The following is a 13,704-nucleotide window of genomic DNA, read 5'->3' as shown; positions in this document are numbered from 1 at the left end:
TTGCATTTATTTTCCAGACCAGGAAATTACAAGAAGAGCACAAAGGTGGGGTTATGGTTTAATAGTATAGGTTGGTAACTTTCAGTGAAATAAGCCAGATGACATTCCAGTAGACAATTAAGTGGTCTTATCAACACAAGCTTGATCTTAGCAAACATTCCTTTTTTTAAAATCAATTTTTCAGTATCTTTACATAACAGTCAGTAACTAGTCTGTCTTTGAGCCAGCAACCTGCTGTGCCACAATTCTTATCTTGCAACAGAGACTTATAGCCTGAGGAAAATTTCCTGTCCTTGCAAGGTCAATATTTGAAACTGCAAGGCTTTGGAAAACCAGGCCCTGTGAAGTACATATGCTTTTTAGTATATTACACAGCACAGAGCCAGAGATATGGAGACCCAGACCCAGAAACAGAGACATGGGCAGAGAGAGAGATATGCACAAACAGTCAGAGACAGGGTGAAGAGAGATATATGCAGAAGCAGAGAGATAGTGACAGGGAAGTCAGAGATACAGAGAAACAGGTGACAGTCATAAAGGTGCAGAAAGTGTGAGAAAAAGGCAGAGACCAGAGACACAAAGAGATAGAGATGCAAAGTTAAAGACACAGATCCCAAAATAGAGAGAAACAGGAGAGTTGACAAATGTGTGAGAGAGATGGAGACAGGGACAGAGTCACAGAGAAGGATGAAAGAAGGCTGGAGAACCAGAGAGATTTTACGCAGACACAGAAAAAAGAGGACAGAGACAGTGAGAGAGACAGCTGAGAGTCATCAGGAGACAGTACAGAGACACCTAGAAAATCAAAAGGAGGCAGAGAGAGACCCTGGTCTCCTGGTCTTGGTGTCTCCTGTGACCCAGAAGCTGTGTGTGCATGCGTGTCTGTCTGCACTCCTGTGTGCTTATGTCATACGTCCAGCAAGTGCACGCTTGTGTCTGAGAGCTTGGATGATGCTCACCTGAATTTTCGACTCACTAGTGGGTGCCTGTGGGGTGCCAGGCTCAGCTGGAGGGCAGGAGTGATGGTAGACAGGGTCACTCATGGAACCTCCCCAAACAAACAGACATCAGAGCTATGCAGAGATTTAAAACAGGGTCATGTGAGAGAGAGCCACCAGGGGCAGCTCTAAATCTGGCGGCCAGGGAAGGCCACTCTGAAGAGTTGACTTCAAAAGTGAAACCTGAATATCAAAGGGCCAGCCTGCAAAGACCAGGGGCAAACCCTCCCAGGCAGAGGGAAGAGTGGCACAAAAGCTACAGAGAAAACCATCTTGATGAATTCAGGGTTGAGAAAGGAAGCTAGAGGTCCACAGCCCTTGGGGTGAGGTGGCTGGACAGGAAGACAGAGACCAGATCATGAAAGGCTCGTCAAGGTCAAGGGAAAGATTTTGGGTTTTAGTCTAGGTACAAACTAGAACTGGAAGACTGAAGCAAAAGAGTGAAAGTAACTGATAGGGGTTTGGAAAGATCTTACTGGCTGTGGGCTGGGAAGTAAGAGGTAGTGGATCTGAGGCAGCCAGGTGGATCAGTGGGGAGGCTCTTGCAACAGTCCGGGCAAAAGATGATGGTGGCTTGAGTGGGGGTGGTAGCTGTGGAGGTGGCAAGAAGTGGATGGATGTGGGCTGTGCTGTGTGGGTAGAAGTGACAGGACTGGATGAGGGTTATAGGGGAAAGGAAGGATCCATGCTTAGGTTTTTGGTTTGAGCATCTGAATTAATTATGGTGGCATTTACAAGGATGAGGAAGACAGGGAGCAGCAGATCTGTGAAGAGTGATCGATCATGTGTGATACGTCTATGTGTATACATGTGTACCCGTGTGCACATGCCGGGGCCTAGGATTGTACGTGTGTATGTGGGGGTTCCATGTCCACTGTGAAAGCCTAAGACATTCAGCCCACCTCTGCTTGGATCATGGGGGCCCCTGGGACTGTCCTGGGACCAGGCCCTGTTTTGGCTTGTCACCCTTCCCCAGCCCCAGGGGCTGCCCAGGCCAGAGGGGGATTCCCCAGTGGCCAGCTGGGGTAGTGGGAGGGCCTTGGGGCACTGCCAACATCTGGGCATACTACCCCAAGCCCAGGAGGCCTTGGTAGCCCCACCCAGCAGCAGCAGGCAGACTCCAGGGCAGCTGGTGGCAATTAGCAGTGTTGATTACTTCGTGGTGATGCCATCTGGGGTGAGGGCACTGAGCCCAGCCCCACGGGATACCCTGCTTTCTGGAGTGCAGGGCTTTCCAGGGCTGAATGCATGTAAGGGTGTCAGCATAGCTGCATGTATGTAGATGTGTACAGGGTGTGTGCACATCGGAGTGTTTCTGTGGAAGCTGTGTCTGTGTGCACACGTGTCTGTGCAGCCGGTCTGTGGGCTTTTCTACTTGCATATCCACAGATGTCCTCGTCCCTGTGGCAGGAAGACCCAAGCATAGGTATTTCCCTGGCTTGGTTGTTCTTGTGAGCACTCTTAGGGTGCTATGCAAAGTGCAAAAGAATCTGGACTCTCCCTTCTCAGGTCCCTCTATCCCTGGCTCAAGCTGCTCTGGCCCAGCCATCCCCTCCTGCCTGGTACCTGAGTGGGGGGAAGGGTGGGCGTTGCCAGGATGGCACAATGGTTAGGAGCTCATGCTGTGAGTACAGGCTAACTGGATAGGAGTCTCCGCTCTGCCACCGACTAGCTGTGTGATCCCAGACACGTTGTGTTGTTCTTGTGCTCCAGGTTTTCCCATCAGTAAGATGTGGATAAAAAGAGAATTTCACCTCATAGGGTTGTTGTAAAGATTAAAGGAGTTAGCATGTGTGATGTTCTTAGAACAGAGCTTGACCTCTATGTGTTTCCTATTTTTCCCAAGTGCCCGCCCCTGGGGCAGCACCCGATGCTGCCCATCCCTCAGGCCAGAGGCTCAGAAAGCCCCATCCCCCAGCACTTCCCGCCTGCTGAGCTCAGCACTTCCCAGGCCCCACCACTGCCATGGCCACATCTGGGCCCAGCTCTGCATAGGGACCACAATGGGCGCCTCCGTGGTGAGGTTGGGGTTTCCACTGACTCAGCGCCTCTGGGTCTGGAGGCGGGAAATCCCAGGCCTGCTACCCTCCCCCTGCTGGGTTAGATGGGGCCACAGGGCTATGGCTACACCATGTTGCTTCAACAGAAAGCATCCCCCATGCCCCCGCCAAAATCAAGGCCTGCCAGTTGCTTCCCCTTCAACCCACTCATCCATTCCTACCATTCATGGGCTTCTCGAACTTACTCCTCTGTGGTTGCTCAGCTAGCTTTGGTTCCAAGAAATCTGCATGCTACCTCCAGAGGAAGACCTTGGGGAGGGATCACCTTGATCAACCCCCCCCCCGCCCCCGCCCCTCTGCACAGAACTGGAAACATTACCCCCTCCGTCCTCGTCAGAAGTCCAGCCTTTCATCCAACTTCAATTCCTCTTGCTACCCTGGACTCTGAATATAAAGGACCCTTCCCCTTCCCCCATCACTGGTATATGAGCTTAAATCCCAGCGCCACCCCCAGCCTCCACCTCGGCCCCTGCCAGGGATCACACTCATCGTGATAATAGCAGCAAATACTTACTGAGCCCCTCTTACGTGCCAGACCACGTGCTAAACACTGTTACAGACTTTAACTCGTTTCCTGCTCACAGGGAGGTATATATTATCATTCTCCCATCTTCCACATGAGAAAACGGAGTTGTAGTGAAATAGTAAGTTGGAAGCCACAAAGCTGGGGGGTGGGGTGGGAGGCAAGGATTTGGGCCCTTCCAACTTCATGGAGTAAGGAGGAATAAGGGGACTCAGCGGTTCCACGTCCCCGGGACTGAGCCACAGCGGAGGGAGTTAGTTTAGCACGACCCCCCCCCCCGCGCCCTGCCCCCACCCGCCTAGTGCGGACAGAGGGACACACCGACTGGGAATGTTAGACCGAGGAACTGGAAAAAGCTGACCACCGAGGCTTGGGCGGCAGCCACGTCACGGGTGCCACGGAACTTGGGAGGAGGGTCCCCCCTCCCCACGGGGGAGGCCCTTCAAACTCCCGGGCCTGGCTCTTAAAGGGCCGGACCTCCCGCCCGCCGCCGCCCGCCCGCGGGAGCCCCCTTCCAGGGCAGCTCTGGGCACGCAGGGTCCCGCCTAGCTCGCTCCTCGTTCACCTGGCGGGGAAGTGGGAGGGCGGGCCCGGGAGCCGCGCCAGGCCAGGAGCGGGGCTGTCGACCGACCGACCGACCGTCCAGCCGCCTCTGCCGCCGCCTCTGCCGCCGCCGCCGCCGCCGCCGGAGCCCCATCCCGCGCGCCCGGCCTCCTCCTCCCGCCTGGCGGGCCGGTCCAGCTGGGTTCCATTAGCGGCCCTGGCAGGCCCCCAGCCCCCTGGAACCGCCCCTCTTCTCCCGCCCGGAGTGGCCGGCAGTCCCGGCAGGCGTGCGTGTGGCTGTGCTCAGCCAGGAGAGCTCGGGGCGCTGGGAAGCGGGGACCCGCGGCCTCCCAAGGAGAGTTCGAAGACCCCCAGCAGGCCTGAAGGACCCAGGCCCTGCTGCCCCGGTCTGGCTGCCAGGGGCTGCCTGGATTGCTCAGAGAGGCGGAGGCATCCCCAGCCACCGGTAAGTGGGGGTGGAGTGAGCTGCTTCTGAGCTCTGCGCTGAAAGGCCCTATGCCTCTGACTTACTGTGTGACCTGGGGCAAGTGGCATTCCCTCTCTGGGCCTCAGTTGTCTCTAGCCAGCTGAGCTCTAAATTCCATCCTGGTTGTGACTCTCCCTGACTGCAAATCTATGCCCGTGTTGGGGTTGGACATCTCCTTGGAAGCATCTCCCTCTATCCCTGTAGCCCTCCACTCAGGCTGGGGTGTGGACAGTGGAGGCCAGAGATTGGGAGCAGGAAGAGGACTTGAGCACATCCATGTTCACACCTCCACATGTACCCACATGACGCCTACAGTTGGCAGGGCTTCCATTGGCTGATAGGAGGGGAAGCCCGGCATAGGGTTTGAGAGATGGGATGTGCACACCACTAGGATGGGTGATGAATAGGGTGGGGACACAGTGGTGTCCCAGGGAAAAGGGGACTGGAGTCCTATCTCCAAATATATTGGGGTGAGGGGTCCTTCCTGTTCTCATTCCCTATCCATGACTGAGGGAGGGGCAGTAGGATTCCATTACATTTGGAAGGAATGAGGTCAGACTTGCATAAGAACTTCCCAACAGGAAGGCCTATGCAAGGGTGGTTGTAGGCTGGCTGTGTGCATGTGTGTATGTATGTACAAGCTGGTATGTCTGGGTACTTCGGTGAGCGTGTGTCTCTGTGAACATGACTGTGCGCAGGTAGGTTTGTATGCACACCGGTACCACATATGTCTGTGTGTATATGTGCCTGTGCGTCTATGTGTGTCATGTTCTCTGTGTGTGCACGTGAGCTGCCTGTCCTGGGGGAGGCCAGATGATGTATGGCTCTGCTGGCTGCTTGCTGAGCCTGCATTGATTTATCTGGGCTCATCCATCAGGGTTTAATAAAACTAAAAGACAAGCATCCATCAGCAGGGGACGTTGGCAACAAGGTCCTGAGCATTGGCAACCTGCTCTCCCTGCCCCCTGTATGCAAAGGGGGAAGCTTTCCTTGGCCCACATGCAGCCTTGTGATACCTGCCAGGAGACTCAGCCCAGTCATCAGCCCCTGACCTTGTGGGTGCCTGACAGGGCTGCCTGGGCTGAGCTGGGTACAGTTAGCCAGGTACCAGTCTGGTATATACCAGTACAGAGCACAAGTTGTTAAAATATTAAAATACTTCCAAGTGTCTCGATAAATAGCCTCTGTCTCAAGCCCCTTCACTATTCCAACTTCCCTGGCCTTCTAGGACCCTCTAGACCTTTCCTCAATCCAGCAACTAACTGTCCACTGGCACAGCAGATGCTGCCTGGCCCCTGTGTCAGTGCTCTGGCCAGCATTCTGCTCTGGCTGGTTGGTGTCTGTGCCATACCGGTGGTTAAATATTTTGAATATCACCCCTGTCCAAATCCTAGCCCAAGGCCTGTGGTTGGGCCCCTGAGTGGGACTGATGCCTGGCTAGACCTTCTGCCACCCTATTACTAGTGCCTGGGCCCCATGGGCTGGCGCTACTTGCCCATGTGTGGAGTTCTGCTGTGTGAACTCAGGAATCCACCTTCCTGGTCTCTGTGGTTTTCAGGTGCTGTGGCTGTGGCTGACCTCTCTGGACCAGGATGTGGGTATCTTGGGTTCCTGGCCTATGGCTGCTTGGTCTCTGGGCCACCTTCAGCTATGGGGCAAATACAGGTGAGATGACACAGGAGAGTCAGGTTACCCCAGGTCTGGGCCTGGCTCCCTGAGGTGCCAGAGACCTTACACATATGTGACTACATATGTGAGCATTTATGAGACAGTCTAGGGGCTGGGCTCAGGGTGGCCTGAGGTGTTGGTATATTGGAGCCCATGTGAGGTGAGTTGGAGAGTGTGTGTGTGTTTCTACACATGTTTACATCTCTGAGTCTCTCTGCATTTGTACGTATTCTTGTGTCTCTGTGTGTGAGAGAACAGCCCCTCTCCCTAATACATAAACCCGTCCTGTACATACATTGCTGGTAGGGCCAGTGGGGTGGGGAGGTGCAGGCAGTGAGCTCTCCCTGCAGGAGAAAGCCACATCCCAAAAGAGGCCCATGCCCCTCTGATCCTTTTCACGTTGGGGAATCCATCCTCCAGCCCACGTGCTTCTCTTCCTCCAGTGCTGGCCCTGGATCTCTGATAAAGGGCTTGCCCAGAGGCCCAGACTCTGGATGAGACAGAGGGTGCAGCTTTCCAGGGCCCAAAGCCAGGGGAAGTTGACCCAGCAACTTGCCTGGCCCTGCTGGGTGCCCTCCGGGCTCAGTGGTTCAGCCACCTAGCCAAGCAGGACAGAATTCCTAAAACCCAAATCCAGCAGAGGGAGGCAGGAAAACCAAGGTGCCGAGAGAGGGGTTGTGCATAGGGGGTAGGTGTGACTGCCTGCCGGTTGGATGTGCACATGTGTTTCTGCATGAGTGTGCGTGAGCTTTGCTCTCCTCTCCCTTACCAGGTCCCTTGGGGGGCTGGGGCAAAGAATTTCAACATCTGTAAGGAATCTGGGCTCATTGCCAAGGGGTGAGTCACCAATTCCTGCTGCGATGCTGAAGACAGTGATGGTCTTTCTGGCCAGACCTGGGGGAGGGAGACTCCAGTGGGGTCACTGGGCCCAGGCACCCAGGATTCCTTCTTCTAGCCAGGCTAGCCAGGGAGTCCAATGCCAGCTTCTAGGAGTCTTCACTGTCTTGTCCCCGTTACTCCATCTGCGTTGGTGAGAAGGCCTTTTTAATTGTAGCCTCTATCTCTCCTGTTGTAGCACCTCCCCCATCACTTCTGCTCAGGGAGGCCCAGCATTGCTCACCTGTCTCTTCAGGGCTTTGGAGACCTGAATTAAGCTATATTCTTCTCCAGAAGCCCTTGCACCCTTAATATACCCTGCCTGGAGCCACAAAGCCCTGGTGGTACCCTCGGGCTTGTGGTCCCCTCGGACCTTCAGTTTCTTCTCACTGTTATTCATAAGATGGTTTTCCAGGTGAAAAGTCATTCTGTTGGCTCAGACTTGTGTCTGGCCTTCTTGTCTGTTTTGGATGCGGGAGGTGAACCCCCATACATTGCTGAGAACGTGCACCAGCTGCACATGGCATCCGTTGTGGCACGGGCATCCACAACTCATACATGTGCAAACATGCATGTGCAATTGTACACATACAAAGTGTGCATGAACCTGACATTTCCTTACCCCTGAAATGCTCCTTTGCTCCCTTTCTAGGTGTATGTCATGGAGAGGGCCCATATACTAGCATATACACAGCTTTCCACCCAATTTATGCTCTAGGGTTGCCCAGAGTTTCTTTTACTCTCTTCTTTGCTGGCCTGGCCCTGACTTGGAGTATTTGGATATTTGGGTGCTTGGAGTTCTGGTCATGCTCTGCTGTTGACTCACTTAGTGGTCTTGGGCCAGGCTTTAGTCTCTGGGCCTCAGTTTTCTCAACTGTGTGCTGAGGGTCTTCCTGGCTCCCAGAGTAGCCAGAGTCAGAGGGCAAGTGGTGCAAGCAGCCTCAAGGCAGGGCCTGGCTAACAGTCCAGAATGGGGACTATAATAAGCTTGCTCCTTCCCTAAGATTCCCTAAGAGCCCAGCTATGCAGCTAGCCCTGCCTGAGCCCACCTAATGCCCATTGCCAATTCTCTTCCAGGTGAGCAGTGCCCACCTTCGCAGCAAGAAGGACTCAAGTTGGAACACAGTAGTGACTTATTAGCCAATGTGACCGGTGAGTGCCCTCTTATCCCTCTGTCCCTACCTTTTTCCTGGAGTGGTCTGGACCCCTCCTTACCTCCCCAGGTGAACTCTCCATCTGCTGTCTCCCCCAAAGGCTTCAACCTCATACGCCGACTCAGCCTCATGAAGACATCTGCCATCAAAAAGATCCGCAACCCCAAGGGGCCTCTCATCCTAAGGCTAGGGGCAGCCCCCCTGACCCAGCCCACACGGTAAAGGCATCAATGTGACCACTGGGAGTCAATACTGACCTCTGCCACACTCCCCAGCAACTCTGGATGTGGGGCCTAAGAGCAGGGACCTCTCTGCCGGCCATCTCACCACTCCTCTGCCAGGAGTCACCCTGGACTCCACCTTTGGGGCTGGTGGGGTGGGCCGAGAGGGGATACCTGGCAGACTCACCCTCTGTCTCTCCCCTATCTCTGGCTAGCAGTGATGGGAACAGATCTGCTTCCTACGGGCACTATGAGAACACAGGATGGGGGGTGGGAACCTGGCCAGAGTGGTGTGTGTGTGTGTGTGTGTGTGTGTGTGTGTGTACTCAAGTGTGTGAAGAGTGGGGTGTGTGTGTGTGTGTGTGTATACTCAAGTGTGTGAAGAGTGGGGTGTGTGTGTGTGTGTGTGTGTGTGTACTCAAGTGTGTGAAGTCCAAACTCCCACAAGTCCCTGGGTGGTCTGGCCCCTCTTACCTTTCCATCCTCAACCCCCAAAATATTCCTCTTTCTCTCTTGCTGCTCTAGTTCTGCTGAACCCTTTGTGTCTGTTTTTCAGCATCTCTCCTTCCACCCCAGGCCCATTTATTCACCCAAGGACATCCGGGATTCCTTGGAAGCACTTACCACCATTGTAACACAATAGTGAAATAGTCATTCTGGGGATTCTTTTTTATGGTATACCCTTTACCCTGCAATCAGACTGGAAGGCTCCAAGAGGGCAGGCACCTTCCCTGTGTTACCACCACTATTATCCCAGCAGCCAGACCTGCACCTGGCACAAAGAAGGCACTCAGTAAATGTGCGGAGAGTGAATGAGTGAATGTGTGTTTGGAGGTAGGTGCCTGTGTGTGTCTCAGGCAGGCTCCACAGTCCTGACGGCCCAGGGTGGGCAGCGGTTGGGGCTTCACCTGAGCCTCAGAGCACTCTTCCTGCTCTGTCCCCAGTCGAGTATTCCCTCGGGGCCTCCCGGAGGAGTTTGCCCTGGTGCTGACACTACTGCTGAAAAAACACACCTACCAGAATACGTGGTATTTGTTTCAAGTGACCGATGGAGCTGGGTACCCACAGGTGAGCCCCAAACCCTGCCCCACCCCCATTGCTTCTTGGGGCATCGAGTAGCACCAGTCCAGCCCAACCTCTTCCTAGCTTGTGATTTCCAGGGCCTCTCTGCTCCACTCCCAGTACCCATACTCAAGGCTGCCTTCAGCCCACCAGCACCTGTTTCATTCTTTCACAATGTTCTGCTCTGTGACCCCAGCCAACTTTCTTCCCTTTCTGGGCCTCAGTTTCCCCTCCTGTGATATGAGCTTAAAGGCCTTTGACTTTGCCATGCTGTGGCTCTAGAACTCTAAATCTCTGTCCTGTTTCTTTCCCAATTCCACACAGATTTCCCTGGAAGTCAACAGCCAAGAGCGGAGCCTGGAGCTCCGTGCCCAGGGCAGAGATGGCGACTTTGTGTCCTGCATCTTCCCAGTACCCCAGCTCTTCGACCTGCGCTGGCACAAGCTGATGCTGAGTGTGGCTGGACGGGTGGCCTCTGTGCATATAGACTGCATCTCAGCCTCCTCCCAGCCTCTAGGGCCCCGGCGGCCCACGCGGCCTGTGGGCCATGTATTTCTGGGTTTGGATGCTGAGCAGGGCAAGCCCATCTTGGTAAGTGCTAGGTTGGGCTCTGGCCTCTGCTCCCACCTTCTGGGAGCCTGAGTGAGGTCCCCGGTGTCTGTATCTGATCAGGTCCTTCCCTTGCTCAGAATCCTCCCGTGGTTCCCATTGCCCTCCAGATGCAGCCTACACACATCAACCTGGCATCCAAGGCCCTTCATGATCTCGTCCCTATAAGTGTCTGCAACAGCATCTTCCTTTATATCTCTCCAAGCATCTCTGCTCTATCCAGCTCACCTAGCACCGTACACCTCCCTGCCTTTGCCTACACTGTTACCTCCACCTGGAATGCCTTTCCTTACATACTTATCTGCTGAATATCTGCTGGCCCTTCAGGGCCCAGCTTGCCTGGAACCTCCTCTTCCCTTGTTCCTCTGGGCCTCCTCTCTCTCTTTCCTGCATGTGCAGTTCTGCTTTTGGTGACAGCTATATTTTTGATGGTCTCCCAGCCCAGGCTGGAAACACCCTGAGGTCAAATCCTGGGGCAGAGACATCTCTGTGCTTCACAGGTGGGCCAGGACACAGAGCTATTTGATAAAATGAAGTGAAACTGACTGTGTCCCCTGCAGTTTGACCTTCAGCAGGCGCATATCTACTGTGACCCAGAGCTCGTGCTGGAGGAGGGCTGCTGTGAGATTTCACCAAGAGGGGTGAGTGGCCTGGCCCTAGCACAACTGGGGGGTTTGGGGCCCTGCCCAGGGTACAATGTGTAGGAAATGGGGGGTCTGGAAGGGGATGCCTGGAGGTCTTAGGATGAGTCTGCCTCTGTACTGACCCTACCCCTTTCTCTACACTAAGCAGTGCCCCCCAGAGACCTCCAAGGCCCGCCGGGACACCCAGAGCAATGAGCTCATCGAGATCAATCCACAGACTGAGGGCAAGGTCTACACCCGCTGCTTCTGCCTGGAGGAGCCTCAAAACAGCAAGGTGAGTGGGAAAGGCAAGCAAATGTGGGCATAGGCAGGCACAGTCGAGACCACTGACTGTCTGCCACTAGGGTCAGTTGGCCATGTACCGAGCACTGGAAGGCTTGCCTGCTTGTATACCACCCTATAGGATTCAGGGATGCAGAGAGACAGCCCCTGGGTGACTCTGTGCCCACCCACCTTTTGGCATTGAGAGTTATGCCCATCTAGCTCTGCCACTACCTTCACTGATGCCACCTGGACCCTTCTGATAAGGGCAGGACCAGACTTTCCCCCAAAGGCTGTTTCTCCAGGACAGGGATAACTGTGGCCAGAGGCCAGGCCTCTCTGCTTCCTCCAAGCCTTGCTCACTCTCCTGGGCCCAGCCCTGGCCAATGCCAGGCTGGTTCTATGCCCAGCACCATGGCCAGCTGCCTTGCCCTCTCCTAGGTTCTTTGGAGGTGGCAGGGAAGCCCGTTTCCTCCCTTAGCTCCACCCCTGGCTGGGCAGTCTCCCTGCTCACCTGGGCATCCTGCCCAGCCTTTGGCTGCAGGAACACAGGATCCCATTGATTCATGGCCTTGTTTTCTCTGACATCACATGGGTGGGGGGAAAAGGAGGGGTGGCCGTGCTCAGGGCCCTGAGCAGGTCTTTGATGCCCCAGGAGGTTCCAGATGCCAGGCTGAGGGGGTACCTGGGGTCCATGTTCCCTGCATGGGTGCCCCTTTTCAGCATGGGACTCAGAACTGTCCCTTCCTCAAGGGTTTCCCTCTGCTCTGTCTGTCCAGGTGGATGCACAGCTGACGGGAAGAATCAGCCAGAAGGCAGAAAGGGGAACAAAGGTAGAGATGGTGGGTGGGGGGAGGAGCCCTCAGTGTCCTCGGTCTGCCCTCTATGCCCTCTGTAAACTCCTTGGATGAGACACTCCACTCCCACTCCCTTCCTGCCTGCCCTTACTCCTGGACAGAGCTAAGACGTGCAGGCACCAGCTCTGGGAAGGAAGGCTGGGTGGGGTGAGCAGACCCAGCACCCAGCACTCTCCAGAGCACCCACTCCTGCTGGTTCTTGGGTAGGGGTGTTGGGGGTAGTACTTGATCCTGTGAGATCCCCACTCATTCCCATGCCCCCTCTCTTCCCAGGTCCCTCAGGAGACAGCAGCTGATGAGGTAAGCCTCCCATCAGGACCAGCAAAAGGGCTCAGTTGAGGAGGTGTCATTATGAATCCTTTGGACCAGGCTTTGGGGCACAGAGCCAGGGCATGGGGGTGTTCCCAGCATTCCTGGGACCCTAGTACTGAGTCCTATCTGCCCACTGCCTCTCCTTGGGTTGTGGGGGGCAGGAGGTAGCCCTGGAGGACAGTCCTGCTGACTTGGCAGCAAATGGCCACGGGCATCATGGGGAGAGCCCAGCCATGGTTCTCCTGCATTCTGGGCCTCACTCTACCCCAACAGTGCTGTGTGATCCAGGGCCCCCAGCTGTTCCTCTCTGGGCTTCCATTTCCTCATCTGAAAAATGGCTGTAGATCTGGGTTGGTGGGAAATGAGGGGCAAGGCTTATTTATAGGATTCCTATCTTCTTGCTCCCCTCAGATTCCGCCCAAGATATGTGATGTTCTGTGGGCTTGATGGTGGTGGAGGGGATGGAGTGGGATTGGGGGGCTCAGAATTGATCCCCTGGCCTGTTCTTCCCTTTCAGTGCCCACCCTGTGTCCATGGTGCCCAGGAGAGCAATGTGAGCGAATAGAGGGTGTGCGGGGTGGCGTGGGCGAGGGCTGGGAGTAGGCGTTGCCTAGAGTTGGCTTGGCAGCTTCCTGGTTGAGGACAAGGGGGTTTTTGTGCACTTTCCCACTCCCTCCCTTCCCGTCGCCCAGAGCTGGGCCCGGTCCTCCCCTCCGCCACATCCCCACCAAGCCAGGGCTGCATGGAAGGAAGCTGCCTTCCCTATGATCTGGGCAGCGTACTGGGATCCAGGGTGGAATAGGTGTGGGGTGGCTAGCGAGGTTGGGGCTGGGTTGCGGAGCCCAGCTCTGCACTCCTCATGAGGTCTCAGGCTGCTTTGCCTGGAAGGCTTCTCATGTCATCATGTGCCTAGAGAAGGTGAAGGGCTGGTTCAGGCTTACGCAGCCCGGCACTGGCCCCCAAAGCCACATGTTGGCTTGGGGCCTCCTATCCTTCTCTAGCTTGCCCTGGCCCAGCCTCCCTCTGGGGGTCCAGAAGGGCAAGGGAGAGGGGCTCGGTGTGAGCCCAGCTGGGACCCAGCTGTGCCTCTTCCATAGGCAGCATGAGTCACCACTATCCCACAGTTTGACATCCTGAGTTGACTTGACACCTTGGTCCATGAAGGGCACAACCCAGCTCCCCTAAGCTCTAAGTCTCCTGATTTTGAGGGACATCAGGAAATGCCCCCTCTACTACTTGCCCCTCTTTCAATCCAGTCTCCCTCCAAATATGGTGGGCCTGATGGTCCCCAGATGTGCAGGGGTTTTCATGGCAGCTGAGCAGCCATGTTATCCTAGCACCTGTTGGGGGAAGATGGTGGAGCTAGCCAAAGACAGGCAGGTTAGAAAAGGCAGATTAGGCCCCTCTACAAGTCTTATAGCTTTTGGAA

The 13,704-nt window shown here is 55.2% G+C and overlaps 1 protein-coding gene across 2 annotated transcripts in view; it reads left to right on the top strand.

The window, feature by feature from the left end:
- Positions 1 to 6,203: 6,203 nt before the first annotated feature.
- COL16A1 (collagen type XVI alpha 1 chain) overlaps positions 6,204 to 13,704 on the top strand; it is a 47,927-nt gene continuing 40,426 nt past the window's right edge. For both annotated transcript variants that reach the window (XM_063104043.1, XM_063104044.1), the window contains exons 1-10: positions 6,204 to 6,276; positions 8,233 to 8,307; positions 8,410 to 8,527; positions 9,475 to 9,598; positions 9,917 to 10,183; positions 10,762 to 10,842; positions 10,994 to 11,119; positions 11,886 to 11,939; positions 12,237 to 12,263; positions 12,793 to 12,828. In XM_063104043.1, coding sequence (XP_062960113.1) covers positions 6,204 to 6,276; positions 8,233 to 8,307; positions 8,410 to 8,527; positions 9,475 to 9,598; positions 9,917 to 10,183; positions 10,762 to 10,842; positions 10,994 to 11,119; positions 11,886 to 11,939; positions 12,237 to 12,263; positions 12,793 to 12,828 — 981 coding nt within the window. The remainder of the gene's footprint in view (positions 6,277 to 8,232; positions 8,308 to 8,409; positions 8,528 to 9,474; positions 9,599 to 9,916; positions 10,184 to 10,761; positions 10,843 to 10,993; positions 11,120 to 11,885; positions 11,940 to 12,236; positions 12,264 to 12,792; positions 12,829 to 13,704) is intronic.

This window comes from Cynocephalus volans, chromosome 8 (genome assembly GCF_027409185.1).
Source record: "Cynocephalus volans isolate mCynVol1 chromosome 8, mCynVol1.pri, whole genome shotgun sequence".
NCBI classification, from domain to species: domain Eukaryota; kingdom Metazoa; phylum Chordata; class Mammalia; order Dermoptera; family Cynocephalidae; genus Cynocephalus; species Cynocephalus volans.
Note: the sequence above shows the minus strand (reverse complement) of the source record. Positions and strands in the feature narration are given on the sequence as shown.